The sequence below is a fragment of the Ascidia mentula genome, chromosome 4 (assembly GCF_947561715.1).
Source record: "Ascidia mentula chromosome 4, kaAscMent1.1, whole genome shotgun sequence".
NCBI lineage: Eukaryota > Metazoa > Chordata > Ascidiacea > Phlebobranchia > Ascidiidae > Ascidia > Ascidia mentula.
Genome location: NC_138569.1, coordinates 4434892 through 4455674, shown reverse-complemented (window position 1 = coordinate 4455674; position 20783 = coordinate 4434892). Strand labels below are relative to the sequence as shown.

General features: G+C 40.6%; 1 protein-coding gene across 1 annotated transcript; it reads right to left on the bottom strand.

Annotated features, from left to right (window-relative positions):
- Window positions 1-8210: 8210 nt before the first annotated feature.
- Window positions 8211-20738, bottom strand: LOC145897694 (coiled-coil domain-containing protein 171-like). Its single transcript, XM_082986090.1, has 30 exons — window positions 20528-20738; window positions 20283-20396; window positions 19869-20046; window positions 19624-19736; window positions 19249-19445; window positions 19016-19136; window positions 18583-18743; window positions 18138-18291; window positions 17972-18056; window positions 17669-17796; window positions 17374-17478; window positions 16971-17123; window positions 16391-16585; window positions 15773-15961; window positions 15061-15177; window positions 14434-14576; window positions 14122-14223; window positions 13902-14065; window positions 13702-13833; window positions 13369-13480; window positions 13215-13311; window positions 12826-12961; window positions 12445-12608; window positions 12132-12206; window positions 11693-11838; window positions 11540-11621; window positions 11347-11406; window positions 10835-10993; window positions 9418-9584; window positions 8211-9001 (listed from the first exon to the last, which is right to left on the bottom strand). The coding sequence occupies exons 1-30, from the start codon at window positions 20636-20638 to the stop codon at window positions 8962-8964; spliced, it is 3900 nt and encodes a 1299-aa protein (XP_082842216.1). The 5' UTR covers window positions 20639-20738; the 3' UTR covers window positions 8211-8961.
- Window positions 20739-20783: the final 45 nt, after the last annotated feature.

The window sequence follows — 20783 nt, the reverse complement described above, 5'->3', positions numbered from 1 at the left end:
GCTTTACGCACATAAAGTGATATCACAGTAGTTACCATATACGATTCAGCACTCTACCGTGCGCAAAAATGCCTTTTCCGGAGACAGGAAATTTTTTTGGCCTGTATTTGTGTTGGCCCTTGTTTTTTTTTGTCATTGGAGTATTCTTGACACTAAGTCATAACCCACTTTGTTGGACGATGGCGTCATGCGTGATTATATAGGCAGACAGGCACTACACGATGATACAAGTGCAATCATATACCCGAAGCCTTGATTACGTGGTGATGTGTACTGCTTGTCTGTCTACAGCACGTAAACGGAAATTACCGTTGATATTTTAGGGGTAAACCGCTTATTTGGCAAAACAATTTATTTGGCTGCCGTGAAATCGGACTAATTTGGATCACACTTGTTTTGTGGCGAAATTTCCCGCTTCCAATCAATTTTAATTCTGTCACCGGAACAAAACCTAATAAGCAAATTGTCTGTGACGAAAGTTCCGCGAAAGTCATGAAATGCAATATCATTGCCGACCAGTAACCGCCTACATCATGAAGCGGCGGGGAATAATGATTGTCACATCCAGTTTCTGTTTCCATACCGGACTTTTCTCAAACGCCACCATTCCTCTAATGGCAACTTTCGAAATCGCGTACTGTCTGAAATACAGCTTGTAAGCCAAAGGAAACTCCTGCCCAGTTATCAGTCACCACACACAAAATGATGCACTGTGCGGTGCGTCATGCCATGCGGAACGCCGAGGCAGAAAAGGCAGCGCGTATATAATGCTCCTCGACGCGCTGTTTCCTTGTCAGTCACAGAGCGCAGGCAATAACACATGCTCATGTTTGTATAACCGCTGTTTTGTTTTTTACCGGTCAAGAGTAGTTGCTTGCAACGGAGGTTTTCGATATAGATTTTATTTTTTGCTCAATTGGAAACTTAACCGTTTTTGTTATGTTTTCGCAGCTTTGTGAACAAGAAATTTGAGATCAATAAATTGCTGCCTGTTCATCATCATGTTACAGCGAATGGAAAGCGACGAATACGACGACTGGCAGGAAGTTGTCCCCAAATCTACAGAAATAAAGCCGCACGGAAATGGACGAAGCAACATATTTCTCATACTTATAATGGGAGTGATTGCTGTGCTTATGATGGCCTTCGTATCAAGACGCAAGGGCCGTTAAACCAAAGTGGGGACCGAATTTCCATAGCGTCGAAATAGCTCTAGCTGCGAGATGCAAGACCTATAATGGATGGTGCGGAACAATATTGATGAACTTGTTGCGTGGGGTGCTATGTCGAAATTTCAAAAACCGACAGCGGCAAAACGATTTATGGTGCCTTACTCAAACTGAGCAAACGTGACAGTAGCGAAATGGTCTAAAGTTTTTTATCAAAAAATAAGGCACACTGTGTTTTGTATTTGCAAGGCATGTAAACCCGCATGTCAAATTGCTAATATGGTGTTATTTTTTATTGTGAAATTTTTTCAAACAGATGCTTGTTCTATTTGCGATCGCACGCTCCGTTCGTTGTGATTGGTTTCAGCGTGTTGTCACGCCAATACACTGTTTTTAAACTGTTTGCCCTACATACTGCGGTATATATATAGAAGTAGTATGTATATTTGTTATTTAACAAACATGTAGATTGCGGTCGAAATTACGTCACTCTGTGGGTTGGTGAAACTCCCACGTACAGTATATTTATTTTGAGGTCCACACGCATGCGTATATGGTTAATATGGCCTCGTCACTAGCTTCAGCTTACTAGCATAACACGCTGTGTACAAGTTAACCTTATAATGGATACGGAATGCAGGTAGGTCTTTTGCTATTGGCTTGCTCAAAAAGTAATGTGCTCACAGTAATTGCGATGTTAGAATAATTTTTAAGGTAGGTAAAACCGACGTGACAGCGAAGATGTCTGTTTAAGGCACTCCATGCAAATAAGTTCAGACGCGCAAAAGAGCACTTGAACGTACATGTGTGACGTACCATATACAAACTATTGATTTGCCAGGCGTCCTGACAGCTTTGCGGAGAACTGTTCCGCATCAGCGTTTCAGTGCCGCGATTTACGTATAGTGAATAGAAATCGACGTATTTGGAGCAAGAAGCCCTCTTCCTTATTGATGAAGTTGAGCAACTCCTTTACTGCTTCTTGCGATGCCCGCAACACAACAAAGCGGAACCTCGCGTCTGCTGTTGCCTGGGAATTTTGCCCTGTGACAATCCACTCGTCACCGCACCAACCATTATGGCGTACAGACAAAGGGGGTAAACAACTTTGCTTCCTCGTTTCGGTTAAACTCCAGACGGTCAAGTGTCAAACCGGGTACATTCAGAAACTTCATTTACTGTTTTCATTGCGGCTATTTCAATTTAAATAAATATATGTTTCAAAGTATATGAACACTTTTTTAAGCAATAAATATTTTTTATTGTTGGCTCGTTGTGCTATGCGCACACCCAATGAAGCAGAAAAACACATTTGCAACCATACTTTGTGTTCATGCCTGATACAAAGGAAAACTGTTAAAAAGTTTCTAACGTCTCGGTTTGTTTGTTGCTTGCTGACGCGGCCAGACATCATGTAAAATTAATTGAAAAAGTTATTTTGGCAAAAAATCTCTTTATTAAGCTCGACCATTCAAATAAAACGACAGCACGATCCGACATGATCAATTTGCTTCTTTACAGATTTCATATACAGGCGACGGTTACATTCACGAACATTTCTGTATTTTTCATAGTTCCATAAAAATGGGATTGTTCAACGTACTTTATATCGAGATAGGAAAGCAATCATTAGCAGAACTATCACTCCCATTACAAGTATGGAAAAAATGTTGGTCCTTCCACAATTATTTCGCCTGGCACTGGACGACCTAGGCATGACGTCTTCGTATTCCTCTGTCTCCGTTCGTTCCAACATGTTTATTCCAGGTATGATCAAGTGCAGATCTTCTAAACACTATTCACCCCTGGCATCTGCAAAGTAGAATGCGAAAGTGTAGAAAAAAACCATGTTGCAAAAATTAGTTTTAGGTGAGCACAAGTACGCATAGTTTCTAATTAAGGTACAGCAACTGCGTTCTCAACGCTGCTGTGTGGTAGTGTGGGAGACTCTGTTGCACCTTTGAGGTTTTTCTTTGGAAATTGCGCAGACGTGAAAGGGTTCAGGTTGTCTGACTCCGCTTCCTCGGCAACGCATTCTTTTTCGCGGAAACGCAGAGTGAGTGGAAGTTCTATGTGGGACTTCTCGAATAGTTTGATGTAAAAACAGAACTTGAGATCAGACATAACTCCAGCCATATTCAACTTCTGAAGGAGATAAAACAACATATTTTTAAATTAACTATAGCAACGGAAGCAGCCCATATAATACCATAAAAAACGCGGAATCGGGCTATTTTGATTTGTTGAATCATTGGTGCCTGACTCAATACACCCTTAGTGGTTTTGTCGGTGCAAACGCCATTTCTCTTCTCACAAAATATAGGTTCATTTTCGGAGAAATGTTTGTGCCAAATTAGACACGACTTCATTACGCTTCCGTTGTAATTTTGAGTAACTAATCGCTTCAACTTGATATTGGCAAGTAAAAATCTTGGATTGTCTGAAAGGGAAACCACAAAACAAAACACTCCATCAATCCATCAGTTTGTTAAAATTGCTTTGCGCTGTGATGCACATGCCCTGGGTGGCGCAATAATACTCCTGTAGCACATTTCTCAAATTTGAGGTGTTATTTGAACCATCAAACACATGTTCTATGAGATAATGCGTCAAAAACATGATTGATATTGTTTGAACTGTCCAAGTTTCAAGAGGTAACACCGCATGCACTTGTTCGAGCACTTGCCTTAGTCAGTCGCAGTTTTGCGATTATAATTCATTTCACAAAAGCTGTCTGTTAATTACTCAAAAGTGTCTCATTGTGGCATCTTTAAAATATGAGAAAAAGGCAAAACACAAACGTCAACATTAGCATGCTGTCGCCAAGATGCCCTCCGGTCTTGTGATTTCATTAAATTAATTCGACGAAATGGTGTTTGTCTTTGGGCCAAGTGGCACTTCTCATATATACGTGCTTCTGTTTTTCTCAATGGTTCACAAGCATTTAGGTTTGTGCAATGCATTTTAACCAATCACAAGTCTTCTGCGAAACTTAACGGTTCCAAACGCTTTAAAAGTAATACCGCCGTGCATAGACCAGGAGCATTAATGGCGCCGTACGCGCCAAGCGCCCCCCAACATGAACTGTCAAAAGGCAAGGCGGAAGGAGAAGCCAGAAAAGCTTCGAGAATCGTCCGAGCTGATGAATTCACCAATATATGACTCAGCACCCTCGGTCACTGTAGCTAGCGTTCAACCCGTTGTTGATTTCAGTCCGTCTTTCTATTTTGTGTTGAGCGTTATACGCGATGTGTCAGTTTGCATGAACACGCCCAAGTATAGCAACTAATAACCGTGTGTCGTATGGGTTCTTATGAACCCTGCGTAATATTAATAGAATCGATGATATCGCTGGACCCGTGACAGTTAATGTTTGAATCAAAGCACCAGCAGGTTAATCCAATATGGAAGTTATATTGCCTGCAACTTTACAAATATATTGTTTCCTTGATGTGGATCGGCAGGAATTTTCGTCAACAGAATACACACAATTATCACTTCCCCTACGCATGAGCCCGCACCAGCTGCGTTTTTACGTGATTGGTAGTGTAGTTTGGTGTATTGTATTCGTTAAACAAAACTACAAGGACGCATATAACTTTCAGATCAGTATAACACACGCTGCTGATAACTGGTTCGTGATAAATTATTCAACTCAAAAATTACTTTTGTGTGTGTGGATCTAAAAAAACAAACAAAGGAACTGACGACGCCCAAAATGGCGAAATATATTCTCGGCAATTTTTCTATTTGCCGACCAGAACATTTCCTCATCTTCAAAAACTCAAAACTAACAATCTGGCGTGATTAATAGAACGCATCTGGTAGGACGGATATATTTACAGTTTTTATTTAGACCACCAGACCGCAGTCGGGTTTCCTTTCGAGTGATCGAAAAACTTCAATGAGAATTGCGTCACAGACTTGTTAAGCCTTCGGTTAGTGAAATAAAATGCTGTAACGGGAATAAATGCGGATTTTGTTACGATTATACAAGAGATTCAACTGAAATTGCATCGCAGTGGTTTTCCACCGTATTCTTCAAGTTTTTACACTAGCTTGCATAAGTGAGCCTTAAGTTTTACGGTCTATTGAAACTTTAATTTAAAAAACATAACATAAAGGGGCGAAGTGTTGTTTACTACAAATTGAAACACAAGCGCCGCTTAGCAAAGTAAAGCGACTCATGACCTAGTTGTGAAACGTGTTCACTGAGAACGGCCCTGATAACAAAAACATTGTTTCGATTGACTTATGAAAGTAAGCTTTTGAAACTTTGACTCAGCCTGTGAATAGCTGTATTTAGGTCACTTCGTGTAATTAACGCCAAATTTCAGCACCCACGGGGACAAATAATTTGTATGATGTAAGCCATTGCAACGTGACGAACACAATTTTTAATATCAGAGAGCTGACTGAATTCACGCATAAAAAATTTGACGGGATGAGATGCGGGCACGCTGGGTTGTTTGAACGCAGTAACATCTAATGCTATACAAGTTGCGCAGCGCGCGATCCCGCAACCGTCGCAAAAACAAGTTCCTGCTGGGAGCCAGAACTTGCCAACCCAAGTGGGGCGCGCCTGTTGTTTACCCAACATGCCCCGCAAAGAGCCGTCTCGGCTAGACAACACGCGGAATGTTGCCCTTGTACCGTGGAAGAGGAATCGCTTTATCTAGATAGTGTTTCACGCACTGGGGTTTAACCATAGGACAACGTCGCATTTTTAGCAGCGCGACGTAGGGGAGAATGTAATGATAAACGAAACTTGAGCGTCGGGGTGTTAACGAATGGTTTTTGTAGAGTGCAGGAAGTTTTCAACATTACGTGACTATTTTGAACATCGGTCCATTACCGGTGTACTTGTCTTGCTCCAATGAACCCTAATTTCGAAATGTCATTTAAGGTGTGTAGGAAGTTTTAAGTCACTTGGCCGATTTTAACCGCCACGAAGCCGGGAAATTGTGACCCAAAATATATATGTGGCAACATTTATCTTTGCGGCGTTCAAAAATTGGCAGTTTTATCCACAAAGACCATATGTCCCGACTAATAAAATTATATTTGTTATATTTCTTTTTTAACAAAATGCTAATTTCATGTTGTATTTGTTTTGCCTTCCTGTGATACGTGTGATGATGTTGTTTGAATTCATTTGTTACCGAATACAGGCAATAATTTCCTGTCGCCAGGCATACAACCCAGGAAAACAATTTCGAACCATTCAACGAATTTGTCGCAAAACCAAGTTTATTGAGATATGAACCGCTCTGCGGTAACTCACAGTAATTAGCAGTGACAATCACTTTGGGAAGAGAATAAGCTTCGCAATGTTGAACAAAGCGAAAGACAACTTCCAATACAATAAAAATAAATGATTACGACATGAAAGGTTTAAAAATCAGTCGCATCTTCGCGCCTATTTCACATGATTTGTCTGTTTACTCTTGAACATCAGTCTCACTTATAGCGTTCACTTCCGTTTATTTGATCGAACATTCAGCAACTCCGACCACCGGACCCTTTCGGTCGACGCTGTTTTGCAGCGGGCCGCGCTTGCTATCGGGTCTTTGGACGTGAAACAAAAGCCATCATGAGCACAGCAATTACACCCATGATGATTATGAGGAATATGTTGGTCCTCCCGTTATTCTGTGGTTGGACTTTTCCAGATCCGGGCACAGCAACATCTTGCCAATCTTCGCTTTCGGTTCGTTGAAGCATGGTTCCGTGTGAGTAGGACTTGCAGTTTCAGCGGCAAAGCATTAACGACAATAAACTTTGTTCTGTTTGAAAGAATAAAAATTTTGTCAGAGAAAAATTTTTAAAATAGAACGGCTGTTAATTAATACCTAGTATACAATTTGTTACGTCGTGTGCATGATATGCTTTGCGTCCCATCAAGTTAAAGCTTATTTCCGCAATGCAACTACCGCAGACCGCATCAGTCAATAGTCAACACCTTGTGGAGGTAAGCGTAGCACTTTATAGACCATTACTTTTTCTCCTCGCGTTCCGCATGATCTGCCGTATGTTGCAGCCTCAATGGATGAGCGGTGTGCTGTGACTGGTAACAGTTTCTTTTTCATTTTGTGTCGCACAATCCATGCTTTACAAAACATTTTACCTTGAGACATGGTGCCCCCCTTACAGGGAAAATACAATTAGCCACAGAATCAAAACCTGATCACGATATCTTCAATCATGGTCAACGCTTGGTCCATGCTTTACAGTTAATGAAACGCGTTCGCATTTCAAGTAACATGACATCATCGACATCTTCCGGTCATTAAATGTAAATTAACTCGGAAACGAAAATTCCCGGAGCGTAAAAAGCATTTCTGAATCGGTTGTGCTGTTCTAACGCATATGGCGTGCCGTGACGTCACTCGAATACTCACTTCAGTGCCCATATTGTTTCTCGTTTAGTTGTAAGCGTTAATATGCACAGTGTGCCAAACTTGAATGTGCTGAATTTTCGGACTCTGCTTTCAGCCAATTAACTTGCAACGATGGTTAAACTGTTGTAACATTAACAGTTTCCATGCAACAAGAGGGGGAAGTGACCCAACCCGGTGCCATTTATAACTTTCAAGGGGGCCGCTGACTTTTCTCCATGGACATTTTTTTGGTAATATTTCGATGCGGACGTTGTTTGTTCCCCCAATAAGTGTATATAAGACCCATATTTTTTATATCCTATTATAAGAATTGTTTTTGCGACATTGATATTACGTCACTGAACTCATGCCAACAAGCTAAATTTGACCCGGCACAGTTGGTACCAAGTAGTGACGCTTTGGAACATAGTTCAAGTTAGGGTTTTTGTGTAATTATATTTTGCAACTTAAATTAATGTAAATAGCCTAAACAAGTAATAGTTTACATGCTATCGTGTAAACACCCTTTTTGTCCACTTTACCGCTTACCAATTTTTCCAGTTCGAGAGTTAAAAAACTTGTCCATCCTGCTGCCCCGACAGCTACGAAACATCTGTCTTTGCCCTCAATAATGATCAAAGAACAAGCGAAATGCAAAAACTTCCGTTCGAATATACTCTTTTTTTATGGTATGCACAAAAACAAACAAGATTAAAACATCAACTAACACTGCCCTAAATGAACAAAAAAAAACTACGGGATAGGAGGTCTATAGAAGTCATACGATTGTGGGATACCGATCTGAGGGCGTTAAAGTTTTCAGATGTCACTCAAGCAAAATACATCAGCTTGTCGTAATTTCCGTGGCCCGCGACATCTTTCCGCAAACGCATGTGAAATGCAATTCAGAATATGATGAATTTAAAGTCTCTCCAGGAGTTGAGTTAGCAGCAAGTGGTAATGAGGAACAGGTTTTACCCGAAGACGGTTTATAAAATCCACGGGTATCATTCTGGTCGAAGTGGAAAATGCATTGGAACGATGGACGGAGGAACGAGTGATTGAAGTCACTCTGTTGCTTGAACTTTGTCATCACGGACAAAACCATTAACTTCAAGTTCATACGAATTCAGGTCTAAGGTCGCTTGACTCGAAAACGGCAAGAGGTTGTAACTTGTCTCGAGTGGTGAATGCACATTCCAAAAGAAATTTCACATTTTGGTCGGTCTAAATGGTAGCAATATTTCCAGTTTTAACGGAGCGTTCAAAGCAATGGAACACATACACAGGTAAACAGAAAACTAGAGCCACAATGGATTGAATGGAAGGTTGGTATAAAGAATAAAACAGGTGTCAAACTGCAGATAAGGATGGTGCCAAGAGTGTCTGTGTCGTCACAATTGAACGTTGCGTCACGCCGGTATTTTGTTGTGGGGATCTCGAGGACGGGAACTGTTAATACAACAAACGTTTCAATATAAGCAAATAAAAAGCATTTCTGCGTTGTCTGACTGAAGTGGCGAAGATTTCCTTGAATTAATGTGGTCGTTTGTATGGACGCTTGCGCACCAATTTAACCTGCCACTGTAGCCGGTGTGCTCTCGTACCTAGGTAGGAACAACAGTGGCCCGGTATTTCCAGAGTTAGGAGTCCAAACCTTGGAAATATCGGACTAGGAGTTTATATTTCAGAAAGGAAGAAGCGGGCTTGATTTAGCTTGGCTGCAATGTCATGGGCCATATACAAAGCAATGTAGATATATGATATGGACGTTGACTGATATTTTCCGTTTTTGTGACTTCTTTACAACAAGATGTTACAGAGCACGATTTTTCTTTTTGCCATCAAAAGTCAAACGCCAACCTTACCGCGAAAAACCGTTGGTGAGGTTGAAAGAGTTTTCGTCGACAAACTCTCCGCGCATCGGATGAAAGTTGCTGTCATCCAACGACGTCAACGATGCGTGACCACCGCTGACACGTGACCGACCCCTCCGCTGCATCGAAGTCGCATCTCTGGTTGGAACGTTTGACAACTACAATGGTTTAGATGGTTGGTTGCAAAATACAAACAAGATATATTTTACTGAATCGTTTCGTGTCTGGCATTTAAAAGGTGGCGTTCCCAGTATATAGTTAAAAACATACACAAACACACAACCGCAAAGCAGTAATCAATGAAAATACGTGAGCTGCGCTGAAGTAATTAAGCACAAGAACGATTTTCAGAGACCAGTTTCGGATATTTTGAAAAAATTCCCAGGTTTTGTCGCCACAACAAACGAGTCTCAAAAAGCGCAAAAAACAATACTTGAGCCCAGAGGAACCTGCATATGTAAGCATTACACTTGAACACGTTTAAATTACGTCGCGGCCAAAGTTAAAAAAATAATACTAAAGAATTTGGCACCAGATTGTGAAATTTTTGTAGGGAGAAACATCTGTGACGTCATGCTGGATATTTGAGACATTTTTTCGTGAAAAATTGGATTTTACACACCCACTCAATACACAACGTCATTACTACATTTGTGTTACTTTCATTATCGCATAGATGCGGATAGCAACGTCGGGAATTTCTCATATTTTTGGGGTTGCGGAACGTCGGGAAGTTCTCATATTTTGGGGGTTGCGGAACGTCGGGAAGTTCTCATATTTTGGGGTTGCGGAACGTCGGGAAGTTCTCATATTTTGGGGGTTGCGGAACGTCGGGAAGTTCTCATTAGATTCGGGAACAGACGCTTGGCGAGCAAAGCTGGGCGTTTTGTGAATTTGGGGGCCTGGTTTTGTGGTCAACGCTCGAAGATACTTTGAGTTAACCAGCACCCAAAATGGTTTTCTACGTAAAACAACAAAGAAAAATCGACACCGACAAGTTGCTGTTTCAAAATTTATGAACCGACAACCATGTGTGACTGCATTTTGTTCTCCTGTGCTTCCAGATTCCTACAGCAGCTGATGGCACGGCATGATGGTAAATAATTGTCGCAACTGAAGTTACGCATTTTCTAGTTACTTCAGTACGAGGGTGTGGTCGGTTAAGGTTCGGAATGTTGATATTTTCGTCATTTTCAGAATCGCCCCGGAACCATCATATACGTGGTGGATAAAACACTTCGGGTAATTCAACAAAACGCCATTAGTTAATGAGTGGTAAATTGAATACTCGATCTGTATCCGAATCATTGTTGTTTTAGAGATCTGGATATGTTCGAAATGCACCGAATCACGTAAAACAAAAATTTCCAAGCCCAGGCCTCAGCAGCGCCGCAAGTGATGCCTTTACCTCGAGTTCGATTCCGTTGTCAGCTTCGCGGTGACAGGCGTCGTACAACTCCCGCTTGAGGTCGCCAATGTGCGCGCGGTAAGATGCGATCTGATCTTCCAGACTTCCGATACGCGACACTGCACTCGACTGTGCACGCATGAACGACTCCACGGCTCTCTGTTAATCAACACAAGATGTCGTCATCATATAATTTTTTTAACACGCCGGGATTCGAACCCAGTTATCCTGGCCACGAATCCCGAACAGGTTTTCTTATTGATATATGGGTCGGCATCGTAACCGGATCGCAAAGTTTTACCTCCCTAAATTTATTGCTCCGCGGCGACATCTAGTAGCAGGAAACCGGACAGAGTCAGCACCATTAAATTATCGACGTTTTGGAAACTAGACGTCATTTGCAAGGTTTAGCTACTGTGCCTTGATTGCGCGGGGATGTAATATTTATGCAACTGCCTTAATATCGCATGTAATTATGCTAGAAACGTGAATAAAGATATAAAGCGACCAACCTGTGCCGCTTTCATGCTGGGTCCAGTCTGCTCGCCAAACTCATCCGCTTGGATTCGTAGCTGTGGAAAAAATGGAAACTCGTGAAAACTGAATAAAGCCGAACAACCATCGAAAATAGCCAAATTTTATCGTTCAGGGAAAACTTTAACGGTGGAAGTTTATCAATAAATTAAACACATTATAAATCCACACCTTGTTGGTCACTCCTTCAGTATCAGCGTTCAGCATACTTTTCTCGACCGTTTCGAAATATTTGGCGATGGACGTTTTCTCTCTGAAGAAAAAAAAACAATTATCTATGAGGAGATTTGCTAAACGATAATTTGAACTTGAAATAAAACTTACCCGGCGGCTGTCTTGAGTGCGTTCTTAGCCTCCTCCACGTCTGTCTTAAGCTTATCTCTCTCCCTATGAAGACGTTCGACTTGTTTTTCAAGTTGTCGCTTGTTTTGTGTACATCTCTTCAACTCCATTTTCACTTCAGTTAGACTCTACAACAACAACAAAAGGATAAGGTTAGTGGAGGGCCAATCAGTTGGACGAATTCAAAGCTTATTTGTCTAAACTAAAACGGTATCCATAGATCTCATGTAAAATACAGGCGAAAATGTATATATCTTTTCAACTTGCATTAGGACGTGCAAGGAAACGATAACATCATCAACGACCTGTTATCGTCATTTTTGATGTGTCACATTAACTCTGTACATGTAGTTGAAAACCAACTTCTGTATCATAAACCGCGTTTAACTAAGGAGAAACTCTAAACGATCTGCGAGCTTACCGTGACAGCCTGGCTCAAAGTAACTTCCTTCTCAACACCTTCTGTGCATTGTTCCTCCAACTTGGAGCTCAAATCCTGTTGCAATAACAAATGAAAAACTTAACTTTATTTGTAACTAATATTATAGCAGGGACGGTTTTGTCAAATGTCCTTGTGAAAATGTAAGCAGCCACTATACATAAACGATTATAGCCATATCTTAAAGGCTGCACAATTAGGCGTTTTAACATGGCCGGTAACATTTTAAATCTTAAAGATTGCATTTCAGCCTTTGTGACGTAACAAACACAGTTCTGGTGACAGACCAACTGACCTGTAGTTGAGAGTTTTGTTCGCGCAGGAGTTTCTGTGCCCGTCTCTCACGTTCCATCGCAGCTTTTAATTCGGCACACGCCCCTTCAAACCTGCTGCGCGCCACTAGGTGGCGTTCCTTGTCTTTGAGCTTCTGTAGTTCCCTGCAGTCCTCAGTAAGTTGTTCTGGCAGAATATCGTCCACATTGTAACACAGTTATGGAGTCATAATTAAACAGTCGTTTTAAATCGTTCAATCGCTTTGAAACGAACTCTGGTAGGTAAATGCCAGATAGAATGCTTTTACATCTTTGGCATTGTTCTTTTGAAATATTCGCGCCAGTTCGTCGGCACAAAGATTTCTGCATTTTTAAAAGCAAATTTTAAATGTACAGAGACATACCGTTACAGTGGTTCAGCTGTTTGATTTCTTCCTTCAGGTTGCTTTCCTTATTACGTAACTTCCGCTTCTCCACTTCAGCCGCATGGAGGCGCTCCGTGAACGTCAGTAGGTGGCGCCGCAGGGTAGAGAATGAATACTGTGAAAAACAATCTATTTACCTTTGACTTTCCAACAACAAAAACACGCACTAGACCGCTATTGACTTCACATCCGTCATCATTTTATTGCTTACTTTACTAGGAAACAAATATTTTTACCGTTGAACATCCAAAAAAATCATTTTTTGTATATTACCGCGTGTAGTAGACAAAACACAAACTGGCAACGTATTGGATACAACTCATGTGCATCATGTAATGGTCACGTGAATGCATAGTTACCATAGTTACCTCGATAGAGAACATGTTGATATTCTCCCGCAGTCGCGATTGGTGAATCACCTTTTCAAGACCGTCGCCCAAAATGCGACACAAGGAACGTCTGTCTCTACACATGTGACAGTTAAGGAAAATTGACAACACGGGGTCAGTTTGTAAAGCTTACCTAACGATGCTTCTGCTCGTCACAGTGTAACCCATGAAGCGGTGTTGTGTGTTTTCTAGAAGTTTCTGGAAAGCGTTCTTCGCCGTTTTCACCACAGCTCTGGACATGTATCCTAAAGTGTTGTGGTTAAAAACGAAAAACTGAAACTGGGAGTTAGTATTGCAAACCGTTATGAACAACAAATTTCAACAGATGAAGGTTTTAGAAATACAGCAAAAAATATTGTACCCATAATATTCGCGTTTGCAACTTTTAGTCAGAGAAATGGCACGAGTTCGGACACGTCGAATGTCTTATCTTCCAAACACGGGAAACTTGGTTAAGTTGTTTTACCTGAGGAATCTCCAGCCTGTTTCGCGACGGCCTCCACTACGCCGCAAGTGGCCTCTCGCACGGCATGAACAACTTGCTGGTCGGACAACCACATGACGGCGCTGTCGGAACGTGACGTCACCGCAACTTCACCTGCAACGTGAACAAGTTGTAAATTTGAGCATCTTTAAAATGGATGGATGGAGATTCGACTTTTTTACCCTTTTTGTTTTTTTGCGGGGTGCGCTTATCGCTGCCGGCGACCACCACGATCCGGTTGTTGCTCATTGCTGACTCATCGCAAGCAAACATCGACGCGTTCGCTTGCTGACTCAGCAAAACGAGACGGTTTGCAGCTAGGACGGCGACGACAGCAACCCTGAATCTGAAACGTTTGTTGGGTATAAGAAAGAGTGAAGAGAACTAAACACACTTGACGACCTCAACAATGGATGGACGGAACGGAAAGAGCAACCGGCGATTGACGGCTTTTTTGTTTCTTCAGGTTTCGCCATTTCGTCGTTGAGAGTGTCGACCAGTTCCCTATCACAAGAGCAAGAAATGGTTACAAAACTGTTTGCAAGATGAAAAAAAATTATGCACTTATTGTGGCTTCATCTGAGTAGGGTTTCAATTCACGACCTTGGGGCAAACTTATTTTGCGTGGAGAAAAAATGGTTTCAAATTTAAAAATTGACGCAACATGATAACGTGATTTAAACCATTATTAGGAAAATAAACAAAATTAATCACCTCATCTGCTGCTTGCAAACCTCTCCATCGCTGTTGATTCTGTCCAGCAGAGCGCGCTGCAGAGCAAGCTCCTCTCTTGCGCGCAGTGCTGGGTAGAGGGCGCCAAGGAGTAAGGCACATGCGCAAGACAACGCTTTACATTCCTACAATACAAAACGTGTTTGATTGTTTTGGATCACTTACTGCTAGCGTACCTGAATCCCACCACTGCCTGCAGAATATACCGAAAACGATAGTAGTTTTGCTTAAACGTTTAATTATTCCATAACAAATATATATAAACGTTACAAATCACATTGTTTTGCTGTCTGGCGTATTTTAATTTCTGGGCAGCTGACCTCAGAACAATTAAATGGGATATGGAACCTGATGAAGCCTTGTTGTAATACCAAGCAAAACGTCGGTAAAATAAAATCAACGTTAAATTATACGTAAGGTCAGTTCCTCAGAAGTTACAAACATTTTTGGTGACGAAGTGGGGGTTTCCAGTAAATTGAAGACCACGATTAATATTCCATAAATATAAATAACCAGGTCGGGAATTTTACCTTTATTGGTTTCGACATTAAAGTTCACAATGATAAAATTAAAAAAATTACGACATAACGAACAGTTACCATAACATACCTGTTTCAAATTTCCATTCTCCCCTCTCAGTTGCGAACACTCGGCATGGAGACCATCATGAACTCCATCCTTCGCCCGCAATCTTTCCCACGCTTCATCGCACAGAGCTTGAGTTTTCTATGAGGTAACAATGTGTAAAGTAATAAAATTTAGTTCCGGAAAACATGCCACAAACAGCTGGTCTTGCAATTTCTTCATGTTACAAATTATAGTAATTGTACAGTTACACGTTCGACGATGCCCTTTTTAATTCTGAAATGAACGGCGACATTGTTGTTCCACAAGCATATATCGATCACTGCATGTGGTTGTTATACTTTTCATATGCATTTCACTATTTGCATACAAGGGACGATTTCAACCGTGCTTCCTAAATACTCTTACCACACACTGGGTTTGAGTTTTCTGCTTGATATTAAACTGTGCTCCCAGGCGAAACGGGTTTGCGTGATAATTTTGTGTGACGTCATGACCTTTATAAATGTGGCACCCGAAAGTAATGTAAACATTTGGCACCTGATGTCCAAATTTACTCACAAAGAGTGTCCGGCGATCAGCCTCAGTGCGATCTCTTATTATGAAGTATAAAGAAACATTAATTTCGCCTATCCGCCATCGTCAGTTTTTGTACTTGTTCAATATTCACTTTGGCAATTGTGGAGAAATTCTTAACCGATGTAGACGAAGGCCCGCCCCGCGAGTTAGTACATACCTGAGCGCGGGCGTTGATTTCAGCCATCAGTGCTTCGTAATGTTGTTCCAATCTCTTCCTTTGCCTCACAGCATCCTCCTCACGATCCCTGCATCTTTCCGCAAGACGATCGACGGAAGACTCGTGAGCACGCTGAAGTTCACCGATCGATCGCTCCATCTCCTGGCAGGAGGATTCAAGTTGACCGACCTGTGACAAAGTGAGTGTTTATGTGGCTAAAAAAATCTATGGTCTGTATCGTGGAAGGCAAGATTTGAGAACTAATTTGGTTATGTTTAACAACAGTGCGGTGTTTGAGCAATATTAGTATCTAAAAACTGATTTAGGCACGATGGACACTGTTTCTAATTCAAAAAAGTTAAGACAATGCAAAAGGATTTGTTGCCATAAACTAATTTACCTCATACAGAATTAAAAAGAGCGAAAAAAATGCATAAACGATATCGATATATTGTGTGACAGTTAGGTTTTCTTTTATCAAATTATTAAATGTGCCGTATTAGTCTCTATATGTCTACGTCAAGAGAATTCAGTTAGTTTTCTTTTGTGAAACTTTTGTAATTTTTATCGACAAAGAAGTCGAAAGGCATTAGCAGCGATTCACAAGTGAAACTTTACCTGTTCCTTGGACCTGTTGTACATGCTGACGAGGGAATCTACCCCCTCTCGAAGGGTGACGGATAGATCTGGCCACGTGAAACTTGTCAACTGATTCTTTTCACCGGTCGCACAACACACCACGTGGTAAAGTTCACGCAACAAGCTGACGTGGACTTCCAGTTCGTTGGTGTGACGTGACTGGATCGTATTCAACTGCACGATACGACAGCATATTTCATTCAAAGGCATTTAACATAACATTTCGCTTGGTTTAGGAAGTATCTATTTTATAAAAAGTTTTAAAAAAGTCAATTTTCTTGTCGATCGCCTATCTATTTTATGCAATCTAAATCGAGATGGTTATGGAAATTTAAAAAAGTGTTTGAGCTTGGAGATTTTAAGCTTGCTTGCAATATCAACTCTATACCTGGACATTATGGAATTAATTAGCACTAAATATGTTGATACTGGTATATCTTTTAGCATTTAAGAGAAATAATAAAAGAAAGTCGACCTTGTCCAGCAAACAGATATCACAGTTGTAACAACGCCAGCCCGTAACTCAAAGTTTGATATTTTCCATAAACATGTTACTTACGTTATCCTCCAGTCTTCGACACCTTTCCGTCTGTTGTTGTAATTCTCCGGTCACCTCCTCCAAATCATGACAAGCCTTTCCCGCTTCCCTTCCATATTCTTCCTGCTGGGTTCTGATTCTCTCCAATTCTTCACCGCAACGCGCTAGTTCGGTCTATTCAAAATACAAGTATAAGAAAAGGAGCTGCCACAGAGGCTTCATTTGCGTGTTTTTTTTTTAAACAAAAATTTTAAACAAAGCATGTTCTTTAATATTGTGGGGCTTTAAAGAACATGCTTTGTTGAAAATTTCCGAAAAAAAAAACTTGAAAAAACACGCAAAGCTTTCAAAAAGTCCTTCAGCGTCATACATATTTGCTGAAAAATTTTGTTTTTGCGACACGGGCAAACATAAGTAACGGAACCTGTGTCTGTTGTAGAGCTTTCTCTCGGGTCAGGGCGAGGTCACGGAAGTTGTCGCAATCCTTCTGTGTTTGCTTCTCGGCAGAAAGCACGGTATCAACTCTGTGCTGTTTGCAATGCAGGAAAGTGTCGTAAATTTTCTTTACCCGTAACTTACACCTTGTCACAACTTATAGGGGTTTGTTTGTTAAAAAGAAAATACTTTGTTGCTATGAGTATAAATTTGAATCTATCATGAACGCTATGAGAGTCCCAACAGCGAGAGGTAAAGTTAGTTTCACGACATGAGTCCCCAACCTCGCAATCTCCAATCATCTTCTGATAAGCGAACAACAACTTCCGCATTTCTTCCAAAATGTGTTTCGAAGCCCCGGGTCCCTTGCGCTCTTTCTTCTTCTTGTCTTTCTCCTTGGATTTGTGTTTCGCTGCAAAAGCCATGCACAGTAGTAAAGTTTCAAGCAAGAAAGGACATTTAATTAATCAAGGTTCGTTTTGAAAATGCATAAAAGTCAGGAATATCGAAGAACTTTAGGTGCGCGAGAAAAAAAGTTTTGGAAACACTGGTTTGAAGTGATAAGAAAACTTATGTTAAATTCTTACATTCTCTGACAGGTTCAAGTGCAAATGTCTCGAGCAGAAGTTCAAGCTCACGAACGTTTCCACCATAAGTTTCCTCCAAAACAACCTGCGCGAAAAGGGCGTGTTGTTGATGCAGTTAAGTGCAAAAAACGGCAGGTTTTCGGTCTGATATACTCCAAGAAATAACCTGTTTTTTCTTGGTTTTGCTGAGTTCTTCCTTTAGTTTGTCGAGGTGTGTCTGGTGATCGTTTAATTGTTTCGTCATAGCCTCAATCAGCTCCGTTTTTTCGGCAAGTTCTTCATCCAAACGCTTGCGAACATCAGAATAAACCTCGACGGTTCTGTGACAAAAAAGGTGACAATGCCTGGACATCGAATTGTTTGAATATGAGTTACACAGGTCAAATATATTCAGTTAATAATAGTTTGGAAGTTGTACGCTTGTCCTCGGTAAGTGAAGGAATTTGGTATTACACACAACAAATAGTGGCCAAACGTTAGAAATGTCACACAACAAAAACAGGGTTTATCAATACTTACGTGATTTGAGACCGTTTAGGGTCACACAAGTTATAAAGTGATCTAGCAGTAGTTTTAGAACAAGTAATAGAGTTGGATATAAAATTTCCTACTTGTCTAATTTAGAGTTGGCGTTTTTGGATTGATGTCTTTCGAAGTTGAGAGCTTTCTCCAGTTCAACATTTCTTTTGTTGGCTTCCTCAGCTTCAGTTTTCAAAACGTCGCAAACATCACGTTCACGTGCAAGTTGGGACTGGAATTCCTGATGCTTCAACTGGAAGAGTGATCACATTTATAATTAGCTGATAATAACACACATTAAGAATCTATTTATATAAGAAACTGATGATGCCCACAGGCTTTTGTATGTGTATTATTACAGAAAGGACCAGGACAGCATCTGCAGTCTATGTTTAAGGTCCTTATTTTCAATACTAGAAGTAATAGCTGACAATACAACATGTTTGAGCGAGTTAATGCTCATCCTGTAATTAGTTTAGCATTAGTTGAATAACATTTTCTCCACAATCGGAAACACAAATATACCTGTATTATTTCTGAGTTAAATTTTGATTCCAAGTGAGCTGCTCTTTCTGCTTCAACACTTTCTTCCAAGGAGCGAGCTCGGAGAGCAAGTTCATCAAATTCATGGCGTAAATGTTGTTCCCTGGAAAATTTGAATGTTTTTGAAAGTATCTCACTTAAAAGAATTCTAGTGATGTATACAACATTATTCACAATTAAATGTAATTTATATACCATATTTACCAAAATCTTACCTTTCCAAAGCAACCTGAAGCTCTGTTACACTTTTTCTTAACTCTTCTTCTTGTCTTATTAATCCACTCTTGGCATCTTCTAAACTTTGCTCAAGTCGGTCGCATTTCTCTCGTAATTCCAAAACTTGACCAGCAAAGGCATCCTTCTCACCTCGCAAAATAGCCTCGGTTGCCATGGCATCGGATTGCAGTTGTTTCTTAGTGGACAGACAATAATATTTAATCATTATACCACAGCAGTTAGTGAAAATAGAGCACATGGTACTGAAATATGCACTTCATGCACAGCAAAGGTAGGACACTTGCAATTTACATAGCAATGGCTTAAAAATATTTAGGCTCCAATTAGAAATGAAAACCTTGACTCATACATACCTTGTCGTCTTCTAAAAATGCAATTCGCTTTTCATTCTCAGCAGTGACCTGCCTTGTGATGGCCAGCTCATTTTCTAGTTCACCAATTTTAAGTTCCAGAGATGATTTGGCATCTGCAACAAATGCATATATGGTAACAAAGGGATCATACACATTTATTTAAGTACTATGCCGCCTTTGGTGCAACATATTGTAAACCACTAATACTTACAAAAATGATACAACAATCAATAGTTTTCCTATACCTGCAAGTTCAATGTTGGCTTTAGCCATTGTGACCTCCTTGTGCGTAGTGCTACGAGTAACATCATTGGTTCGTTTTTTTGCCACAGCCAAATCGTATTCCAGTGTTTGTCTGGCAGCTTCACCACGCTCTACCTGAGACTGAAGCTGTGCCACTTTTGCCTGTAGGCTTGCACTTTCCTGTTTAAAGCACAGATCTTATATTTTTGTGCAAAGTGGTATGTTTGTCATTATTATATGCAAAATATTTCAAATTTTCTAATGTTGGGAGTCATTGAAATAATGAAAATTATAACAGAGTTATAGAAATATAGTAAACAGAATAGCTGGTAAAAGCATACATAACCAAATCAGAAAATATATTGTTTTCCAGAATGGTATTTTCTTGCTGCATGAGAGTATTACTAAACACACACCTGATTAAATCCACTTGCAACTGAAACTTTTTCTTCTTCCAAAATGTGAATACGTTTGTGTAAATCAGCGGATTTCTTTGCCAAATCATCATTGTCCGCACGGACATTCCTAAGCTGCATAAATCAACACGTTTTAACCAATTGCTTTGCTTGCCATAATTTTGGAATATATTAATTCCCATACATAGGTTTGTGTTGGAAGGCTCTTCCGCAGTATGCATTATGTTACTCTTTTTTAATTTCACCTGTTGCTGGAGCTTGTTGATCAAACTGGCGGCCTCGCCCGTCATACCCTCGTTAATAGAAGTTAAACTGGTTGTATTTGAGATGGCATTTAGTCGACGGTAATCCTCCATATCCCCAGTACATGTGACCAAGGAGGGGCATATACTTAATTCACAATTACTTACAACAAACCTGACTGCATTCTCTTACAATTGTCAACACAACACAACGTTACAAAACCAAAACACTTTCAAACTCGATCACAAAACCGCTGCC